This window comes from Bos grunniens, chromosome 4, assembly GCF_055505025.1.
Source record: "Bos grunniens cultivar Pamir isolate PY7600 chromosome 4, Bosgru_T2T1.0, whole genome shotgun sequence".
NCBI classification, from domain to species: Eukaryota; Metazoa; Chordata; class Mammalia; order Artiodactyla; family Bovidae; genus Bos; species Bos grunniens.
Window position 1 is genome coordinate 110,362,876 of NC_141168.1, and position 22,951 is coordinate 110,385,826.

The window sequence follows — 22,951 nt, forward strand, 5'->3', positions numbered from 1 at the left end:
GGAAGGACTGATGCTGAGGCTGAAACTCCAGTACTTTGGCCACCTGATGCAAAGAAGTGACTCATTTGAAAAGACCCTGATGCTGGGAAGGATTGAGGGCAGGAAGAGAAGGGGAAGACAGAGGAGATGGTTGGATGGCATCACCGACTCGATGGACATGAGTTTGGGTAAACTCCAGGAGTTGGTGATGGACAGGGAGGCCTTGGCGTGCTGCGGTTCATGGGGTCGAAAAGAGTCGGACACGACTGAGCGACTGAACTGACTGAGCCCAGTTAGTAATTAAAGCCTGGTAGACTACAGTCTATGGGGTAGCAAGAGTCAGACATGACTTAGCAACTAAACCATCACCAATCAATCTCTGGCACTGCTTTTGCCAAGTGTTCCTGGTAATCTCTGATAATCCTTTCTGTGTCTCCACATGCCACCGATCACCCTTGCCCCAAATGATCTTCCAGCATGTCGTCATTAAAGTTTTTCAATACCAAGCCCAACTTAAAATACAGTGCATATTACGCTCGAATTTCCATAAGGGAGGAAGAGAATGACACAGGCTCTGTAGTTATATGAAGAGACAGAAGACCGCCTTCCCCAGGGCACTGAACCTGAGATGTCTGCCTATAAAAGCAGCTTATCGTTCATGGTGAGAGAGGTGATTCCATGGGAAGTCCCAGATCCTGGACTCGCCTCCAGGTTCCTAGTAATTAGTAATACTAATACAAACGCTTTACCCTTGCAAGTTAGCACATCTCAGCTTTGACTCAGAACTCTTTTCCTGGTTCTCAAGCTTTGTTTCAAATGCAAAGTTGTAGTAGTACTTGCTAGTTGTCTGACTTCAGGTTAGACTGAGGATGAAAATGCAGTAATGCAGGGAGTAGCCTAGCCTTTAGAAATGCTCAGTTACTGATCATCTCTCTCCTGCCTTAAGAACTCCCCTGATGGACTGCCCTGGTGGTCCAGTGGTTAAGAATCCCCCTGCCAATGCAAGGGACTTGGGTTCAGTCCCTGGTCTGGGAAGATCCCACATGCCACAAGGCAACTGAGCTCATGTACTGGCCCTACTGGAGCCCGCATGCCTTAGAGCCCAGGCTCTGCAACAAGAGAGGCCAGCACAGCGAGAAACCCATGCGCTGCAACTCAAGAGTAGCACGTGCTCTCCGCAACTAGAGAAAGCCCGTGCGCAGCGTCACAGACCCAGTGCCACTAAAAATAAATAACTAGTAAATTAGTTTTTTTAAAAAACCTTCCCTGATGAGCAGAGTGATTAGACAGCAAGAGATAAGGGAGGCACCGGGTGAGTAACTAACATGTTATTTGGCAAGAACAAGTCTTGGAAATTACATGAAATAAATACTTGAATCCCAGACACAGAATGAGACAAATTTTGTTTGTTGTTCCTATTGGACCAGAACATGCCAGCCCAGCCTTCTAATTTTAAAGGTAGGAGAGGTGTTGTATTTAATAACTTGAGGAAGGAAGTCTTATGGACTGAATGTTTGTGTCCCTTTCAAAATTCAGATGTTCAAGCTCTAACCCCTAATTTGATGTGATTTGGAGATGGGGCCTTTAGGAGTTAATTAGAGTTAGATGAGGTCATGAGGGTGAAGCACCCATGAGGAGATTAGTGCCCTTCTAAAAAGAGACACCGGAGAACTTGGTCTCTCTCTCCATCAAATGAGTGATGCAATGAGAAAGTGGTCTGCAAACCAGGAAGAGGGTCCTCATCAGAAATCGATCATGTTGACACTTTCTTCTAGGACTTCTCAGTCTCCAGAGCTGCAGGGTGTCAACTTCAGTCATTTAAGCCACCCAGCCTACAATTTTGTTATATCAGCCCAAGTACCCTAAGACTAGGAGAAGGGAAAGACAATTCTTTCATTAATTAAGTGTATACAAGAAATAACAGTTTCTGGCAAGTGATAGATACTCAACATTTGTTCAGATGATTAGAAATGACTTTTTTACATCTTAATGACTGCTTAGGCTTTCTTAGTCATGTATAAAATTGACTAAGTCAGTAAAAATATTAATTCATAAGTTTTGTAATGTTTGAGAAATCTCAAGTGTTTGGGTGAGCTCTAGTTTAATTGGCCATTTTGAATCGAAAACCATTGGAGTTTTCCTCTCTCTCTCCCCCTGTCTTTTTCTCTCAAGGAAGTTACTCACAGTCCACTAAATATGAGCCCTCTGTGGAGAAATAAATTATTCACAGCTGGTAACTAGTGAAAATGAATTCAGCTATTTACTTGTAAGGAAATGACCAGGCTGAGTGTCCCCTGCTGTGCACAGACATGGCAGCACCCTGTAGCTTGTGCTCATCTGGTTTTTGCTGTCAGGAGTACCTCCCTTACCGACACAACTTCATCTCAGCTTCTTTTTGCCCCAGTCCTTCCTTTTTTATTACTTGGCCTTTTCATTTTTTTTTTTTTTCCTCCAGCCCTTCTTCCTCTCTGGGCTGGCTTTCTTCAAGCTCCTCTTCCCCCTCCACACCCTCGTTAATCCCTCACTCTCTGTTTCGCCTTTGCTTCCCTTTCTGCACTTTCCCCTTTCTTTGTCTTCCAAGGAGCCCATCCCTGTCCTGCATGCCTTGATGAAGTAAGCCCGCTAGGGCAAAAGTTCTCCCCGCACAGGCCTCTGCTGCTTCTCTGCTGGTTTTGGCAGGCCGCGTGGTTTTTAAACACCCACTGTTTGCAGATACTGCCTAGCCCCACAGAGCAGGTAAAACATAAATGGATACAGCGGTAGAAATCAAATCTGGTTTCGGCTCTGACTGTGTATACATCTATTCACACATACGTATCTGTGCAAACACACATGCTCACACTTGAATTACCCAGAGATGAACCAAGGAAGTGAATTTGGAGACGTGCGAGACTGCACCTTATGGAAAGACTAGAGAGGAAAGCCTTCTTGATAGAAGAAACAGTAACCATTCAGTATGTATTTAATGAGTGCCAATTATGGACAGAAAGTTATGTGCCCTAGATATAGAAGCAAGTAGAGGTTGATCCTGTCCTCGGGGAGCTTCTGGTTTGGCTGTAGAGACCAACAAGTAAATGAGGTAGAAGTGGTTAGCCCAGGAGTGGGGAATGAAGAAATGAGATGAACAGATTAAGTACGCGCAATATATGGCAAGTATATGGCAAGCCATGTTGGCGACTTTTCCTTCCGATTTTAAAAAATAACTGATGCTCAGGACTTCACTGGTGGTCCAGTGGCTAAGACTCAACATTCCAATATAGGGTGCCCCAGGTTCAATACAGAGAAGGCAGTGGCACCCCACTCCAGTACTCTTGCCTGGAAAATCCCGTGGACAGAGGAGCCTGTTAGGCTGCAGTCCATGGGGTCTCTAGCAGTCGGACATGAATGAGCGACTTCACTTTCACTTTTCACTTTCATGCATTGGGGAAGGAAATGGCAACCCACTCCAGTGTTCTTGCCTGGAGAATCCCAGGGCCGGGGGAGCCTGGTGGGCTGCCGTCTATGGGGTCGCACAGAGTTGGACACAACTGAAGCGACTTAGCAGCAGCAGCAGGTTCGATGTCTGATCAGAGGACTAACTCCCACAGGCCAAAATAAGACCCAGCACAGTCAAATAAAAATAAATGTAAAAAATGTTTAAGTAACTGATGTTCATGAAATAAGGCTTACCACATGGCCCAGTGGTAAAGAATCCACCTACCAAGCAGGAGACATGGGTACAATCCCTGGTTTGGGAAGATCCCCTGGAGAAGGAAATGGCAGCCCACTCCAGTATTCTTGCCTGAAAAATCCCATGGACAAGAGCCTGGTGGACTGTAGTCCACGGGGTTGCAAAGAGTCAGACATGACTGAGTGACCGAGCACATACACATGCTCATAAATGCTTAGTACAAAATAATAGAAAAATGCAGGGGCGAAAAATCACCCATAATATCACCATCCATAGGAAAGCATTAGATAGTTTTCTGAGTGTCTTTTTTAATCCATAGACATTTGGGGGGTTTATTATATAACCCTAATCTGATAAATCAGGTATTTGGGGAGATTCAGATACTAGTAGATTATTCAGAACTTCTAAAGCACTTCTCTCCAAACGAGTACATGATTGAATATATGGGAGAAGAAATGTCTATCACTGAACTTTAATACCATGTACTTTCCATATATTTAGCCCTAAAGCAGTTTTCTTAGCAGTTTTTCTTTTTCGGTCCTGAATCTGTAATGTTTGCTTGGAAATATAATTTAACCACTTTTTAAAAACAGCTTTATTGACCTATAACTCACATACCATGCAGTTCACCAATAACAATTTTATAGTTCAGTGGTTTTTAGTGCAGGGTATCCAGAGAGCTGTGCAACTGTCACCGCAGTGAGTGTTAGGAGTATCTTCATCACTAAAAAGAAGCCCCATACTTATTAGCAGTCGCTTCTCCTTTCCCCACAGGGCCCTGTCCTAGGCAACCACTGGTCTACTTTCTGACTCTCTAGATGTGTCTCTTCTATATAAATGGAATCACACAGCACGTCGTATTCCGTGACTCACTTCCTTTATTCGGCATAATGTTTTCAAGGGTCAGCCACATTATAGCAGCATTTCATTCCTTTTTATGACTGAATGATACTCCAGTGTATGGCAGTATCACATTCTGTTTAGCCCTTTATCAGTTGATGGACATCTGGGTACTTTCTTCTTTTTGGTTATTATGAATATGAATATGCTTTGTACATTCATGTACAATTTTTTTGTAAGGACATGTGTCCTTACAGTTTTTTGTAAGGACATTTCAGTACTCTTGGGTGTATGTCTAGGTGTCATTTTTAACTTCACTGATAACAGCTTTAAAACTGAACATGAGTTACAAGTATAAAAGAGCAGACATTCTTCTGGGTAATATTTTCCGAAAGGTCATTTTATGAACATGGAAAATTCCTCTACTAGTCAAGAAAGATAGCAGTTAAAGCATAACTGCAGGTCAAATGCAGGTTACAGAGGTGTTCTGTAGGGTGATCCATGACACGCTCGTCTTTTTAGTACGATGAAAGTATTGTAACTAATAATACTTTGATCTTCTATTATGCATGAATCATTTCCTTCCTATAACAGACATATCACCATACATGTCTTGTCTGCTAGAAAACATATCCTACTTCTAAACATTACTTTGCACCGTCCATTGAGATTATGAATAATATTTACATGTTCTTTTAGTTGTTTGTTTTAAAAGGCATGTAGTCTGAAACTCGCTCCCCTTTTGTAATTTGACCCAAGAAAATTCACTTCACTGATAATGGTGAGCAAGTTTTTTGCTAAACTTACATTCAGAAGAGGAAAGGATATTGCCAATTCAAAATGAGTTAATCTGCACTAGGAAAATTTGACATTCGCTTTTTATTTTCTTGATGATAAAAGTGTTCAGAGTTTTAACAGATGTGCCTGCTAAGTCGCTTCAGTCGTGTCCAACTCTTTGCGACCCCAGGGACTGTAGCCCGCCAGGCTCCTCTGTTCATGGGATTCTCCAGGCAAGGATACTGGAGTGGGCTGCCATTTCCTTCTCCAGGGGACCTTCTCGACCCAGAGATCCAACCCGTGTCTCTTGCGTCTTCTGCACTGGGAGGCAGGTTCTTTACCACTAGTACCACCTGGAAGCCCCATTACAGATGCAGAGAATATATAGTGACTCCAGAGGAAGGACTGTTAGGTTTGACTTGGGCAACCACCACACTGACAGACGTCCTCTTCCTTTCTTACACATCATGCTAAATATTTTACCTTATCATCTGTGAGTAAGTCTGAGAAAGCTGCGTATTTAGCCGCTCTTCATTATGGGTCTACTATAAGCTGGACATTTTTACAGATGAAGCAATCAAGGTTTAAAGAGGCTCAATGACTTTGCTAAGGCCTTACAGGGAGAAGTGGCTGAGTAGGGGTTCACACCCAAAACAGTCTATCGCCAAAGTCTATGCCCTTTCTCCAGTCAGCATATATTCTGAGAAATCAACATGGTGAAGGGCTGGGGGGAGTATTAAGGCTTGCATGTGTGCATGCTGAGTCGTGTCCAACTTTGTGACCCCATGGGCTATAGCCCACCAGCTTCCTCTGTCCATGGGGATTCTCCAGGCAAGAACCTGGAATGGATTACCATGTCCTCCTCAAGGGGCTCTTCCTGACTCAGGGATCAAACTCTCATCTCTTAGGTCTCCTGCACTGGCAGGCAGGTTCTTTACCACTAGCACCACTTGGAAGCCCATGTTAAGGCTTAACCTCTCACAAATTTAAGAAAGCCTTAGAGAAATCCTTGGTTTAAAAAAAAAACCCAAGGTCTACATTTATTTTGGCACAACGGTGATTTTATGGAAAGGAAAATGACTGCTATGGTTTGAAATAAATGCAATTTGCCATTGTATTTTGTAGTAATCTCCCTTTGGTTGGGAAAAAGAGAAAAAAATGTATATGTATAAATGAAAATGTATGCCTTTCATAGAATTTATTTTATCAGCATTAACTATTATCAAGTATAATGATGAAGAAAGATATTCAAATACTCAGAAATCATGTAAAATCCTCTTTTATAAAAACATAGCCATGTTCAGTTTCAGATGTTTTCCTCCAGATATTACGTGTCTTGTCAAATAAGTTGGCTTCAAACGGTAGCATGGGCAAAGTCCTTCTGGAAGTTTATCTGGGAATTCAAAATAGAAGGAGGCTCAGGGGCATGAGAAACAGAAGGAGAGTTTATGCAATAGACCGTAAAAGTTCCAAAGACTGTGGAGAAAATCTTTTGGAGAAAAAGGAGGCTCATAAATGAGAGGAAGAGAAAAGGGATGTAGGCATAAAATTGGAAATGAATTCATAAAAGTTAGATTGAACAAAGGTCCTTAAATAACATTTCCACTGTTCCCCAACCACTTGGTTAAACTACTGAAAAGTATTATGACTAGCAATCCCACTACTGGTCAGATACCCAAAGCAAACCCTAATTCAAAAACATACATGTACCCCAGTGTTCACAGGAGCACTCTTTACATTAGCCAAGACACAGAAGCAACCTAACTGTCCATCGACATAGAAATGGATAAAGAAGAGGTGGTACATATATACAATGGAATATTACTCAGCCATTAAAAGGAACTGTAGGTTTTTATATAGTAAAAAGCGTAAAAGTTACCTTAAGTAATGTTCTGTATAATAAAAGGATTTTTTAACATGTTAATCCAGTAAAGCAACTGCACTCTTTATTTTTGGACGTTTTTGGTAATAATAATCTTTCTATTTCATTAATTAACCTCCCACCCCAAAATATGTATATAGGAATTCTTTTTAAAAATATAAAGACAGGCTTCAGATTTCCTACCTTCAACAGAATATCTCTGTTGATAACTATGTTTTTAAGTAATTAGTCCAAAATAATTCATATGTCACCTGAGAGTCTTATGTCCAAAATCGGACAAAATAGGATAGCTTTGTGGGTCTCTCCCTGCTCCCACAGTGATTTTTTTTTAATGTATGACTATCTTTAAAAAAAACTATTTATCTAATTTACTTATATAGCTGTGCTGGGTCTTAAGTTGTAACATTCGAACTCTTAGTTGTGGCATATGGGATCTAGTTCCCTAAGCAGGGATCAAGCCCAGTCCCCTGCATTGGGAGAGTGGAGCCTTAGCCACTGGGCCACCAGGGAAGTCCCCGTATGATTTTATCTTTGATGAGGCTCTGTCTCATGAATATAAGAGAGCGTTCCTTTTCCATTTTCATTCTTCAAGGGGAGCCTCTATAAGTACACCCTAGGATTTTCACAAGAGGTAGATTCTTAGGCAGTGGGAAGAAGCAGCGTTTAAAATTCCTGTGGCCCTCCTCAGGTTGTCTCTATCTGCCCACCTCTATCTTAGTCTCAGTCTTCCAGTCTTCCTGTGTCTTTTATTCTCCCCTGTCTTGCTCCTTCAACCCTTTACTTCCTTCCCACTTAACTCTAGTTTATGGTAATAAAGAACCAACCAGTCTGACTCATACATGTGTGTGTGTTAGCAACTGTTCAAGGCAGTAATCACTAAACCAAAGATTATGATCAAAGATTATGTTCATATTTGTCCACCTAAAATATGCCATAAATTATATGAATTGAAGCCTATTTATCTCAGCTAATCTGAAGGAGGAAGAAATATTCAAAATAATCTCTATGAAAATATCAGTCCTGTATGTTTCTTCAGTTCGTGGTGCATGCATACTGAATACGGCTGACACTTACCAAAGAGCCTTATTTAAAGATAGAATAAGGTCCTTGTTAGTCACTCAGTCACATCTGACTCCTTGAGAACCCATGAACTGAAGCCCACCAGGCTTCTCTGTCCATGGGTTTATCCAGGCAGGAATACTGGAGTGTGTTGCCATTCCCTTCTCCAGGGGATCTTCTCGACCCAAGGATTGAACCTGGGTCTCCTGCATTGCAGATGGATTCTTTACCATCTGAGCCACCAGGGAAACACCAGGGAAAGTCCTTAGGGAGATCTTATTCTCACATCTCCATACGCCACCGTAGCACAGCCAGGAGTTCATCATGATGAAAAGTTTCATCTCTCCTCTAAACCCATTGTCCTTCTCCATGATCCTGATGTACGTAGCATCCTTTATCATAAAACCAGCTCATACAGACTATTCCAAATTTTCAGCCAAAAACTGAATAGGTGATTTTAAGAATTTGATCACATGACCAACCTCTTGGCCAGCTGAGAGTACCAGTTCCAGTTAGGCCTAATGCCCCTTCTCTTGTCTTGTGACTATTTCTTTGCCTATGAAGATCCATAGATCCGATTTATAGAAGCTAAATTGCCAGCAGTCAGAGTCAGTCGCTCCGTATAACTCAAGCCAACCCACATCTGCTGCAAAGACAAGTTAATAGACCTCAGAATCGCACACCAAGACTTCCTAAGATGGCAAGGGCAATTTGAGTTCTACACCGTTTTGTAGCCCCTGAGTTTCTAGTATGCCCTGTTTAGCATGTTTTTCTGAGTACTCACAGAAGATTGGTTATGATCCAGCCCTTCTGCTTGCTACCCTCATTAAAGGAAGCCAAAGTGATGAGCCAGTCCTAACGCAACAATGCAGGGCACTTTTCACTTCATGGGCCAAGTCCAACCAATAGAGATAAGACTACAAGTTCTTACAATATGGTAGACGACCTGCCTTGAAAGTCCTCTGTTAAAACACGTAGCAAATGTAAGATAAGATAGAGCGAGCTCAAGTACATAGTGGAACCAGCAAAAAAAAAAAAAAAAAAGTTAGAATATTGCCAAGGGACAAAAACAAGAGGCGAGCTAAGAACCAAAACAGTAAGGACAAGAGCCACTACCGTTACAGCCGAGCTTCAGGCTGAGGTCTCGGAACCCACCTCTACGAAACAGACGTTCTTACGCCTTTGCCTGGAAACATCCGTTCAAGTTAATCTGCTTTGTTTGTTTCCCAATAGCTATGCCAACATACTTATTTTAAACTGCTCCATAATCCTCACAAGTAATTTCACTCATGCTTGTGGGTACCAGTCTTTTTCATGAAGGGTGAGGGGCTTGGCATGTTGACATAGCAACTTAACCAGCTCAGCAGATTAGACTGATGCTGCTGGTGCCTCTGAGCTTGCTGACCTGGCACCCTCACCTCTCCAGCCATCTCAGATACTTGCTTAACAAGGAGGGGACTTTTGTTCCTGTTCCCAAACCTAGTGCCAGCCATACTTAGCTTTATATGTTTATACTTTTAATATTAAGGAAATAGGTGAGTGTGAAAAGAAAGAGACCTGTTGATTCTGTGTGACTTGAGTTCTGTGCTTTCCAAAGAATTAAAAGATGATGTATCCACGAAGATGTGTGAGCTAAACAGCTATAAAAGATTGGGCTATAGGAAGAATTTAAAGATCTAGAAGGGCCATCGATCAGTACGTTTTTATGAAGAGGATAGAAAGCCTTGATCTGGTGAATTGCTTTGTTCCTTGTTCAGGTAGAGCAAGAATTTAAAGGTAGTTGGACGCTTGCAAAGCAATGTAAGAATCCCATAGACAGACTTCCCTGGTAGTCTAGTGGTTAAGAATCCACCTGCCAACGCAGGGGACATGGGTTCAATCCCTGGTCCAGGACGATTCCACATGCCAAGGGGCAACTAAACCTTCACGCCACAAGTACTGCATGAGTCCACGTGCCCTAGAGCCCAAGCTCCGCAACAAGAGAAGCCCGCACAGTGAGAAGCCCCCAGCTACTGCGTGAGTCCACGTGCCCTAGAGCCGGAGCTCCACAAGAGAAGCCCCCACAGTGAGAAGCCCTAGCACTGCAAGTAGAGAAAGCCAATGTGCAGCAGCGAAGACCCAAAACAGCCATTAATAAACAAACAAATAATCTTTTATAAAAACTCATAGGCACTCACTTACAAGACATCAGGTTCTCTACAAAGTGCTCGTCAGGGGCCCCTGAGCTGCTTCACCCCAGAGGCTCAGCTAAAGTGACTGTCTGTGATTGCAGAGAACATAAGTAACCAAAATCAAAATATTACAACGTAGTAATGAAGCATCCGGGCTTTGGGGCAGAGCAGACCTGGTTTAAAATTTTAAGTCTGCAATTTGTTATAAGTGCTTAGGTAAGTCATGAAACTTCTCCAGTCCTCAGTTTCCTCATCAGAAAATAGGGATGATAGTAATACTGTCTTGCTCCTAAAGTTTTTGTGAGAATTAAATGAGATGATGTTAGGGCAGCCCGTGGCACTATGTCAGATACGACACCAGTACTGTATAAATCATAGCTGTTAAGAGTCCATTATTGAGCTTTTCAGAAACTTTCACTTCTCACCTTGCTATCTTGTAAGACTTCTGGATGTCTTTTAGAACCCAACCCATAACTTCTTTAATGTTTATTTATTTGGCAGTGCCAGGTCTTAGTTGCAGTTTTTAGTTGCGGGAAGCAAACTCTTTGTTGCGTTGTGTGGGGTCTAATTCCCTAACTAGGGATCGAACCCAGGCCCACTGCCCTGGGAGCATGGCATCTCAATCACTGGGCGACCAGGGAATCCCGCCAACTCCAAAATTCTTTACTAATTTGGCTGCGTTAGTGGTGTCTGTGTTAGTTCGCTAGGGTTGCTGCAACAAAATGCTGAAGACTTGCATGGCTTCGACGACAGAAGTTTGTTTTCTGACAGTTCTGGAGGCTGAAAGCCCAGGATCAAGGTGTCAGACAGTTGGGTTTCTCTGCGAGCGCTCTCCTTGGCTCACCTTCTGCTGTGTGCTCATGTTATCACTTCTCTGTGGGCACGTGTGCCTCTGGATTCCTCATCTCAGAAGGACTCCACTCAGGCCGGATTGGAGCCCATCCTTGTGACCTCATTTGAACTTACCTATCACTTTAAATTGGACTTCCCTGGTGGCTCAGATGGTGAAGAATCCCCTGCAGTGCAGGAGACCCGGGTTCAATGCCTGGGTCAGGAAGATCCCCTGGAGAAGGAATGGCAACCTACTGCAGTATTCTTACCTGGAAAGCTCCATGGACAGAGGAGCTTGGCAGGCCACTGTCCATGGGGTCACAAAGAGTCAGACACAACTGAGTGACACTTTAAAGACTATACCTAAATACAGTCTCATTCTGAGGCACTGGGGTTGAGCTTCACCATGAATTGGGGGTCGGAGGGGAGCGAACACTATCTAACCCATGACGTCACAAATAAATTATCTTACACTGCATTTGAAAATAACCATTTTTGAGAATTCCCTAGTGCCCAGTGGTTAGGACTCCACATGTCCACAGAAGGGGCCACCGGTTTGATCCCTGGTCTGGGAATTAAGATCTCGCAAGTTGTGGTGTGGCTAAAAATAAAACAAATGAAAAGAATGATTTTCAAGAACAATGGCCTGGATGGAAAGGATGGTTGAGGAATTTTAAGGTGTCTTCTAGCTACTAAACTGCAGTGAGTTTGCAGGGGTCTGCTTATATAGCAAGTTAATTTATTGTCTGTAAAAATATTTAAGAGGTCCAGTTTAAGGCCTTATAATTGATATGTAATATTTTTAAAATATCTCTGATAATAGGCAGCACGTATTTTTAAAAACACATGGCTGTTGAAAAATACCTTTTGGTGTCGTTCATTGAACCAGGAGTTAGGGAACTTTTACGTGTGTACCATGGGATATGTAAAATAAGATATGTATTAACTGGACACCGGTTCAGGTAAAGCGCTAGGTCAAAGGTTAGGGGACAAACCTAGAAAACTCCCTGCTCTCTGCTTAAGAAAGTGCCAGAAATGTCCCCAAGTGAGTTCACTTGTCCCCAGGTAAGTTGTCAGTTAAATGCTCGGTGTAGATAATAAGGCTTGCGTGTTCACGATTGCCTCTGAAGCCCAGAGTTAGGATTTTGAACTTGTCATAGTTAGCTGTCATAAAACTGGGAGAAAGGGATGTGGTATGATGAGAAAAAACAGCCCCATAGGTAGCTCACTGTAGCATTCCAGACAAGTGGAAGGAGAGAGACCCATGAAGTACTGTGATAGCAGAGTGATATTAAGGAAAGGCGCTCCACCAGAAAACTAATTTACAGTTACCAAAGGGAAAAGTGAGGAGGAAGGGATACATCAGGAGTATGCGTTTAGCAGATACAAGCGACTATACATAAAAGAGATGTGGACCTACTGTATACCACAGGGAACTATAGTCAATGTCTTGTAATAACCTATAATGGAAAATAATTTAAAAATATGTTTATATACATGCTGGGCTTCCCCAGTTGCTCAGCGAGAAAGAACCCACCTGCACACTGTTTACAATAGATAGGACGTGGAAGCAACCTAGATGTCCATCGGCAGACAAATGGATAAGGATGTTGTGGTATATATACACAATGGAATATCACTCAGCTATAAAAAAGAACGTATTTGAGTCAGTTCTAATGAGGTGGATGAAACTGGAGCCTATTAAACTGAGTGAAGTAAGTCAGAAAAAGAAACACCAATACAGTATATTAATGCATATATATGGAATTTAGGAAAACAGTAACATCGATCCTATATGCAAGACAGCAAAAGAGACACAGATGTAAAGAACAGACTTTTGGACTCTGTGGGAGAAGGCGAGGGTGGGATGATTTGAGAGAATAGCATTGAAACGTGTATATTACCATATGTGAAATAGATGACTAGTGCAAGTTTGATCCATGAAGCAGGGCACTCAAAGCCGGTGCTCTGGGACAACCCAGAGGGATGGAGTAGGGAAGGGAAGTGGGAGAGGGGTTCAGGATGGGGGGACACATGTGCACCCAAGTGTGATTCATGTCGGTGTATGGCAAAAACACCACAATGTTGTCAAGAAGTTATCCTCCAATTAAATAAATGAAATTTAAAAAAAGAATCTGCCTGCAATGCAGGAGACCCGGGTTCAATCCCTGGGTTGGGAAGATCCCCTGGAGAAGGAAATGGCAACCCACTCCAGTATTTTTACCTGGAGAATCCTATGGACAGAGGAGCCTGGAGGGCTACAGTCCTTGGGGTCACAGAAGGTCAGGCATGACTGAAGCGACTGAGCATGCACACATGCACACATATATACGTTCATACGTGTATATATATATAGAGAGAGAGAGTTGGAAAACTTTGCTGTATGCTTGAAACTAATATTATAAATCAACTATACTTCAGTTCGGAGAAGGCAATGGCACCCCACTCCAGTACTCTTGCCTGGAAAATCCCATGGATGGAGGAGCCTGGTAGGCTGCAGTCCATGGGGTCGCGAATAGTCGGATACGACTGAGTGACTTCACTTTCACTTGTCACTTTCATGCACTGGAGAAGGAAATGGCAACCCACTCCAGTGTTCTTGCCTGGAGAATCCCAGGGACGGGGGCGCCTGGTGGGCTACCGCCTATGGGGTCGCACAGAGTCGGACACGACTGAAGCGACTTAGCAGCAGCAGCATACTTCAGTTACAGAAAAAGGAAGGGTGCTCTGGGAAGGATCTGACCAAAATAATTTCAAAGAATTCCACATACCTCTGCTTTGAGACTAAGATAGTGACGGGTTCCATCCGATCCCACAGTTAGACAGGACTTTGAAGCCAGGGCCTGTATATGATGGTGGCAGTGTTGTTACAGTGACTAAGACTAGGATACTCAGGATGGGCTTCCCTGGTGGCCCAGTGGTTAAGAATCCACCTGCCAAGCCAGGGGATATGCATTCAATCCCTACTCCGGGAAGCTCCCACATGCCACAGAGCAGCTAAGCCTGTGCACTGCAGCTGCGGAGCCCACGTGCTGCAAGTACTGAAGCCCCCTCAGCCTAGAGCCCGTGCTCCGCAACAAGAGAAGCCTGAGCACCGCAACTAGAGAGCAGCCCCTGCTCACCGCAGCTAGAGAAAGCCCACACGCATTAACAAAGACCCAGCACAACCAAAACTAAAAATAAACAAGTAAAAAATTAAAAAGAGAAAAGGATACCCAGCATGGGAGTGAGGCACCACCGGATATTCCGGAGCAATCCTTACCGTAAGGAGAATGCAAGAAAAACCTTCATTTACAAAAGGTTACTTATTCCCCACCCAAAGAATATGTTGATTTCTGTTAAATAATCATCAGGACAAACTGGACTGAAATGTAACTGGAGAAAATTCCTTGTTTAATGTGTGTCTTTCTTTCAGGCCGCTTTTTCGTGGAAGTTCAGATGTCGACCAACTAGGAAAAATCTTGGAGTAAGTAGTACCTGTGATTTTACATCCGTGTCTGTGGCATTAGAACATTTACGTTGACCTTCCTCTGACGTTCATATAACACATTTATCTCTTGTCTCTCCTACCCCAAGCTGCTGCTGCAGACAGTGTTACTATTTGTGTGGTGAGTGGGGATGTGGTAGACGTGCCGTTTCGTGCAGAGCCCGTCACGACGTGTGGCCTGACTGCTCTGCCCTGGAAGCCTGTGTGTTGCTCGTGTGGCTCCTTTGGCAGCTCCCCTTTGCTTGGCTGAGCTCCCGTTCTTTAGTTCTGTTGTGTTGTCTGCTTGGGGTCTTTTCAGATGCTTCCACCATCAGAGGGCGGGGTGCTCAGTGGCCTGGTAACCCATCCTTATTCACTGGGCTTCATGTCCCCATTGAACATCCTGTAATCAGCCAGGTTGGCTTTGCATTGTTTGGTTTTGTGTTCCTGGGCAAAGGATGGTCTGCTACTCAATTGACTTCTCTTTGGAACACTGAAAAAGGAAATGAGAATCCTAGGTTCCATCCCTCTGTCTGTGGCTAAAGAGCTATGCAGCCTTGAGAAGGTCACTCCGAACACTGTGTAGAGGACTCACCTGGTGCCCCGTGTCACATAATAAGCGCTTGTAAGAATGCCAGCTCTTCCTGTAATTCATCATTAGTTGCTTCATCTTTTTGTTCTTCGCCTGAGAAGTGACTTAGAGGTCCTTCCTTGTGCTCGAATTCCTTGGTTCCAGTCGTCTGTGACTTAGCTCCTTGATGATTTTCAGAGTGCGTGAAGTGTTTGCGTGTTTGTGCATGTGAGGCTGTGGATGCTTCTGTGTGTCCAGAATGTGAAGAAGAGGCTTTTCTTCTCACAGAGCATGCAATAGGGCATCCTTTGCCAAGCTCCATCAGGATTGGAGTGGCAAGAAAAGAAATGGGAGTTCTAGAGCCAAAAATGGTACATTGGTCTGTACCATTTGATAGGAATCCCCATGATTATTATGATATTCAGGCTGTAAAACTGATGAAAATTCCCCCTAAAGAAAAACATTATATTTTAACACTGTCTTCTCATGCATAGCTGCTGAGGACAGTTGGGATAAAACGGGAACCTGAGTTTGTTCTTTTCGCGACTAGAAGCAGCTGCAGCAGGCTTCTGTGAGCGCCAACATCACTGCTGAGTGTCAGACCCAGTGGCTTTAAGGCCTGAAAAACACATGTGCACCTTTTACTGTCTGGGGGCTTCCCAGGTCTAGGACAGGTGCCACAGTGACTGCTCCTGCCGCTGCTACCGTCCACTCTGTCGGAGGGACCAACTCAGGACCAAACTTGGGCGTGACTCTGCTTCTGGGTGTCCGCTTCTCCGGTCATTCAGGGATGAGCTCCCATCTGTTCTTGCCTGTCCCTGTTGAGTATGTTTTGTGTGCATGTGATCGTGAAGAGGGAACCGTGAGAGTCAGGCCTACCCGTGACCCTCTTGTTAAAAGCAAGAACACTCTTGACTGAAGCCAGCTTGCCAGACACCGAAGTCCTTCACCTGCTTTTCCTAGCTGACCCCATTTGGGTGTTCTGCCTGCCTCCAGCGCCCTTCTTACTGCTGGTGCCCCGAGTGCTTGAAGCCCATGAGATGGACCAGAAGGAACCTCTGACAAACACACTTGACTTGCTTCCAAGGGAAGCCAGTTCCACTTCTGGCCAGGGCCTGAGATCTAGGTTGTCCGCAGAAAAGAAGCCGTGACGCGCGATACGTTTTGTGCCTTTAGGTTTTCCTTCTTGACTTCTGGCCTTGTGTCGGGTCATGCTGTTCAGTTTCCTCCGAAGGCTTTCTTCACTTTGGCGTAGAGAAAGGGCAGTGCTGCACCCTAGCGGCCCTTGGAAGCACTTGAAAAGTCATTTCTGTCCCAGCCATTCATGCCATTTATAGGTTTTGTGGGCTTGCCTGGTGGCTCAGCCGGTAAAGGATCCACCTGCAATGAGGGAGACCTGGGTTTGATCCCTGGGTTGGAAAGATGCCCTGGAGAAGGGAAAGGCTCCTCACTCCAGTATTCTGGCCTGGAGAGTTCCATGGGCTGTATAGTCCATGGGGTCCCAAGGAGTTGGGACCAACTGAGTGACTTTCACTTTTGCAGGTTACAACCTGCTCTGTCAGTCTTTCCAATACAAATGTCAACTTTTAAGCCTTATATTCAGCTTGATCCAAATACTGAAATTCCATGCAAGCCCTTTTGAATGGACCTCTTAGAATTTCACAACACTCATGTATGGACCATAAAAGTTCATAATAGATATTAAAGTGAATATATTTGAAAGGGAAGCCATATTCACATTCTCTTAAGGGGGAAAACCTTTCTGTGTTTAGGAAGATTTATACTTTCAAAGGACAGCAAGTACTTTGAAAGTGAAACTGAGTGCTTTTAATCTGTGACATTCTAGAGCATTTTTAAGAGCAGAGTCATAGTAAAATGGAAATAAAATACTGAATTTGGAGTAAGTTCTATCCAGCCTCTGGGCTGAACTCTCTCTGTGTGGCTTTAACCATTCATTTTATTCCCCATCTTAAGTTTCCCCGCCTATATAATGAAAATAATAATATATCTAAACTATATGTCTCAGGAGGTGGTAGATTTTAAAACACTTTTAAAAGTTATTTATATACATGTAGGGACACTGTTTTTCTGAGAACTTTTGGCATTCAGCTGCCAACATTGCCAGATTTAACTCGACATAAATATATTCAAAACTGCACATAAAAAAAGATTTTCAATTTGTACTAAGAGTTGTTAGAATTGATTTCTAGGTAACTGGTAACAGTACACAAAAATATTGATATAAAAATGGCCAAAAAGCCAAAAATGAAAGAAAGGCAATGTTTTAAAGTCATTTAGTAAACATTCTTCTGTTCTTCCTCTGCCTGTCCCATTCTATCCAAACACACACACATTTTTTTAAAATAATTAATGGTAACATTCTCGCTGTCTTCTTTTTATTCTTATTCTGGATCTTGCTATTAAATTTGTTTGTTGCTCAAGTTGTCATTTACCTTCATCTGTTTCAGTAACTGTGTGAGTCTCTCTATCTGCCTCAGTAACCTGGCTCTCCCTGCATGTCTGACACGGGTGGGGTAACAGTGACTTTCACCAGGCACCCTGTGGCAGGCGTCTGCTCTTCCCAGGTGAGACCTGTGGCCTGGGCTCTGTCGAGGTAAGAGAAGGGGAACAAAGTCCTGCAGAAATCTTGTGGAATTTACCACTACCTGTTCCTACACCCTGGAGACCCATTCAGGAGAACTCCCCAACCACACCACCACCCCGGCCTCTCAGGCCCAGCAAGTACTGGCCAAGAAGACTATAATGCAGGGTAGCACCATTTCTAACTGTAGTCAGAAAGTTTGCTCAGTATTTCAATAGCCATATATTCTGTCCACTAAATTTTAATTTTTCTTGTGGTTGTTGTTTAGTCGCTAGGTTGTATCCGACTCTTTGTGACCCCGTGGACTATAGCCCACCAGGCTCCTCTGTCCATGAGATTTCCCAGGGAAGAATACTGGAGCGGGTTGCCATTTCTTTCTCCAGGGGATCTTCCCAACCCAGGGATTGAATTGCATCTCTTGCGTCTCCTGCCATTGGCAGGCAGATTCTTTACCACTGCACCAACCAGGGTTCAGAATTAATCAGAGTCTATATGAGATATAAGTTCTTGCTTCCCCTGAATTTCCTTGTTCAACCCTACTTACTACCTGTATATAAGTTGTAAGGAACATCTATATAATGTATAAGTTGTATAAGGCCACAGACCTACTAATAGTTCTGAAGAACCTTAAGTCACACACCCACAGAACTCATCAGTTGATATTTTCAGTGTGTTGGTGACGCATTGCCTGCACATTTTAGATTAATAATGTTATTTCCCTCTTATGATACTAACGGGTAGTGCATTGATATTGATATGCATTGATACGCAGTACATTGATATTGATGTTGACAGATCCTGTGGGCCAGGCACTGTGCTGTGCATTTTACAGAAATCATTGCTGATCCTTAACACCACAGATTATTACCCTTGTCATATAAATAAAGACTCACTGAGACTCACAGAAGTTAAATAATTTGTTCTTACCTACCGATAAGGCAAGTTCAGGATGTGAACCCAGTTCTGCCTGTTTCCAAAGCTTGTGCTGCTTTTACATTGCTCAGTTCTTTCTCTGCATCTCTGATCCTAGGATGAGTCTCAGAGGAGACAGAAGATAACAGGGTTTTTAATGGATTGTTTGCTCACTTTGCAATACCAAAAAGTAATTCTATAAAATATGTAAATAAGTTAAATTTGTAATATGTAAATATGTAATATGTAATAAATAAGTTAAATTTTATATTAAATGATAAAATAGTGTTTGTGTTACACAGAACTAACATACCTTTTAGCCTCATTTGGGAGGTCTGACTCTAATCTATGTAATTTCTGTTTGGGGACTCATTCTTTAACCCAAAATGCAACCAGGTTTACGTGTCAACACATCATGTTAGATGAGCATCCTAAAAGTGTGTCAACACAGGAGTGTTTGATCAGGACACAAAAAGCCGTCTGGGGCATAAGGGAAAACATGATGCATCCATGCGGGTCTCCTTTGAGTATTTAGATCCTGGTCCGGCAGTGTTTCAGGGCTTATTGGTAAGTTTCCATTTCTGCGTGATCTCTTACATCTCACAGCTGCTGCCAGAGTGATTGCGTCTCTCTCCCCAGTGGCCTTTATAATTCTCCTGTGAGATTGCCCTCCCCCCAGGGTCACCATACTGCACTAGCACAGAGAAGAACCCTGCCGGTCACACAAGTGGGGACTCCTGGGCTCTGTGTTCCCCGGGCCCCTCCCTTAGGCTTCACCTCCTTCTGGAATTGGTAGAAAAATCGCTTCAGCACAGTAGCTCATGCTTACATTCACCTGTGGTTCTTTTGTAGCGTAATTGGACTCCCGGGAGAAGAGGACTGGCCTAGAGATGTTGCCCTACCCAGGCAGGCTTTTCACTCAAAATCCCCTCAACCAATTGAGAAGTTTGTAACAGACATTGATGAACAAGGCAAAGACCTGCTTCTGGTAAGTTCACACGATGCAGAGTTGGTCTTCTCTGCGCTCACGAATAGAACTCGTCAGCTAATATTTTTAGTGTGCTGGTGATGCATTGCCTACACATTTTAGATTAATGACGTTACTTCCCTCTTTTGATGATAATGGGTAATGCATTGATATTGATACACGTTGATATTGCATTGATACGCAATGAATTGTTACTGCTATTGAGAAGTCCTATGTCCGCACTGGGCGCTGGCCACAGCATCAGTTCAGCCTCACATGCCGCAGCCTCACAGGACAGAGCTGAAATCTCTCTGCAGCTTTCATTTCCACCCCCATGGCAGCTAGTGACTTTGGATTCTGCAGTGTCTTCAGGTCCTATAGAAAGGGAAAGAGTCTGATTCACACCCTTTCATTCTGCCGTTTTTTAATGTTCTTTTGAATGCAGCCTTAGAATCCTCTGGATTCGTCTAAACATATGCTTCAGTAGAAGTAAATATTATGTTTCCTTGTTTACACTTTCCTGCTACTTTAAGCAGCTTGTTTGGCATTCTAAATGTGTCTTTTCTTAAAACAGGCACATCTTTAGGAAGATGTTTTTCCAAAGGAACCAAATAGCAAGACTCCTTCCAGTTACTGATTTATTTAAGAAGTATTGAACGTGCCCTGCCATATAAAATACCTCACCAAAAACAAAGGTCTATGCCCTGTTTGAGACTCAAACTCATGTACTTGGCTTTGTACATAATTCCCTGTACTTGGAGACCAGGGCAATGTACCCCCTGGACTACTCCTGCTGTCTGGAACCCAATGAGTAGTAATGAGTGTATTCTTTACCAGCCAAATGAACAACCTTTGATATCTAGCCAAGAAAGTGCTCCTAGACTCAGAGGAGCCAGTGCTCCCATTCTGTCAGCGTATTACAAATTTTAGATACAGACCTAAGAGTCTATAAGTCCGAGGAGAAATGTTATGCTTCAGCTCTGTATGGACACAGCCATTGACTGGCCCGTTTGCAGAACCATGGATTTTTCCCAGTGAAAGCCCTAACTCCATCTTCACCTCATGGTGGCTCATTTGATGGTTAGGCAAAAGTTCCCTCCACTGCCCTATTCCCTCCCTGCTGTTTGTAAGACACTCACTGAGGACCTGGCCCGCATCCTTTGAGATAGGTTAATTAGAGAGGAGAACATTCACCTAGACAAGGGCTCACTGTATACCGCATACATACCCAGTGGTTTACATGCTATCGAGGAAATTTCTTCCTTGATTTCTCTTACATTTCACAGCTCATTTGGTGGGGAGAGGGGGTGTGATTCTAATCTTACGTAATTATTGTTTGGGGAATCGTTCTTTAACCCAGAATGCAACCAAGCATGTATTTGCATTACCTTAAGAAAAGGAGATTTGATGGATCGCTTCTGGTGGCTGCAGATGGAGAGCCATCCAGAGTATGTCACTGTTCTGTGCATCGCCTTCTCTTACCAATTCTGCTTTTCCCTGCCCTTCACTCCACCTCGTTGCTTCTTTTCAGTCCTGCTGTCTGTTCCCCTTAATATCAGCTGGTCCCTTGACTACCAGAACTCACTAATTCACGGATCCTTTCCTCTCCAGTCCCTCTGCGAGCATTTTTCCTGCCTTTGTTTCCTCCATCGGATTCTTACAGAGAGGAATCTGGCTGGCACACCTCACCCTTTTGCTGCCAAACCGTGGTATGGGTTGGTACCTAAGGCCAAGCTGCACTCCTAGCCCAATCAGCTATGCTGGGAGAGGGTGAGGACTACCCGATATAAAATACAGCCACCATAGGCTTTCCTTTTCAGCAGGAACTTTGAATGAAATGTTTCTCTTAGTAGAGGGTTCTGGGTAGAGAGTCACAATGATGAACAACTTTAAAGTAACCCACTGTTTCAGCTACTGGAACATCCAAAGACAGCCCCAAAGATTTCCTGGCCCCAACATCAGTAGGAATCACCAAGAAGAACTTAAAATTTAAAGATAACAGACAATCCCGTGTGTTCATTCAAGGTCCCCTGATAGCGGTGGTGGCTTTCAAAGTCAGACTACACGTGCTAATCTGAAGAAGTAGCAGGAGATGAAAAAGGAGCAAAGAAACCTACCAAAGAGAGAAGGAAGTCGGTAGATAAGGAGTGACAGCAGAGATTAGAAGAGCAGAGGAGAGGAATAAAGAGCAGAGGAGAGGAATAAAAAGCAGAGCTCAGACTCCCCTGGTGGTCCAGTGGTTAAGAATCCGGCCATCAATTCAGGGGGACGCAGGTTCGATCCCTAGTCTGGAAAGATCCCTCAAGCCACAGAGCAACTAAGCCCGTGTGCCACGACTAGGAAAGCCTGCATGCCTTAGGGCCCATGCTCCACAACAGGAGAGGTCACCGCAATGAGAAGCCTGTGCACTGCAGCTGGAGAATGCCCGCGTGCGGCAGCAAAGACCCAGCACAGCCAGCAGTCGATTTTTAAAAATTTAAAAAGCAGAGCCAGTAACATCGTGACCAGTTGAGGGTTAAGTGTGAAGCATAATATGCACAGATATTCAGGGAAAGGACAGTCCAAGACCTTAAACCTCAGAACTATCTAAAAGCTCTCACCGTTTCATCTTAGAGGGACAGAGCCAGAACTGTAAAGCTGAGAAAGCAGCCCATTCAGTACGAGAGAGGCCCCTGCCACCCTCAGAGTACTGTTCCTCTATTGAAAATGTTTTACTGAGGAGGGCAAGGGAAAGGAAAATTGTTGACAATTAACATGTTAAAGTTTAACGCTTTTCCATTTCTATCTGAAAAGAAGTCGACTTTATACAATGCTTCAGTCATATGTGTATGGATATATACATCAACATTTGTAAATACTCTTATGTAAATCTATAAGGAAAGTAGTCTGCAGTAACAAGACAGTTCAGGGGGAGAATTATTTTTAGCAACCCAAACCTATATATCTTTACAAGTTTTGTCCCGTTCATCGTGATTAACTTTGGAGGCTGGGTACGTCCTCCAGACATGATGCTCTTGTAGAAAAGAAGTTTCTGAGTTCTTGCTATCTAACTGCTTTCAGAGCCTGAGGTAGTACTTTTTTTTTTTTTTTTTTGATACTTGTATTCGTCTGCTTCTGCTGCGTAACAAACAACCAAAATAAATATCTCACTAGCATTCAGCAGTCAGCCTTTGCTCGTGGGTCTGCACACTGGCAGAGACAGCTCTGTGAATCATCTGAAACAA

The 22,951-nt window shown here is 43.4% G+C and overlaps 1 protein-coding gene across 6 annotated transcripts in view; it reads left to right on the top strand.

Annotated features, from left to right (window-relative positions):
- CDK6 (cyclin dependent kinase 6) overlaps nucleotides 1–22,951 on the top strand; it is a 251,474-nt gene that overhangs the window by 225,156 nt on the left and 3,367 nt on the right. For all 6 annotated transcript variants that reach the window (XM_086397894.1, XM_086397898.1, XM_086397895.1 and 3 more), the window contains exons 6-7: nucleotides 14,625–14,675; nucleotides 19,613–19,748. In XM_086397894.1, the coding sequence (XP_086254020.1) occupies nucleotides 14,625–14,675; nucleotides 19,613–19,748 (187 nt within the window). The remainder of the gene's footprint in view (nucleotides 1–14,624; nucleotides 14,676–19,612; nucleotides 19,749–22,951) is intronic.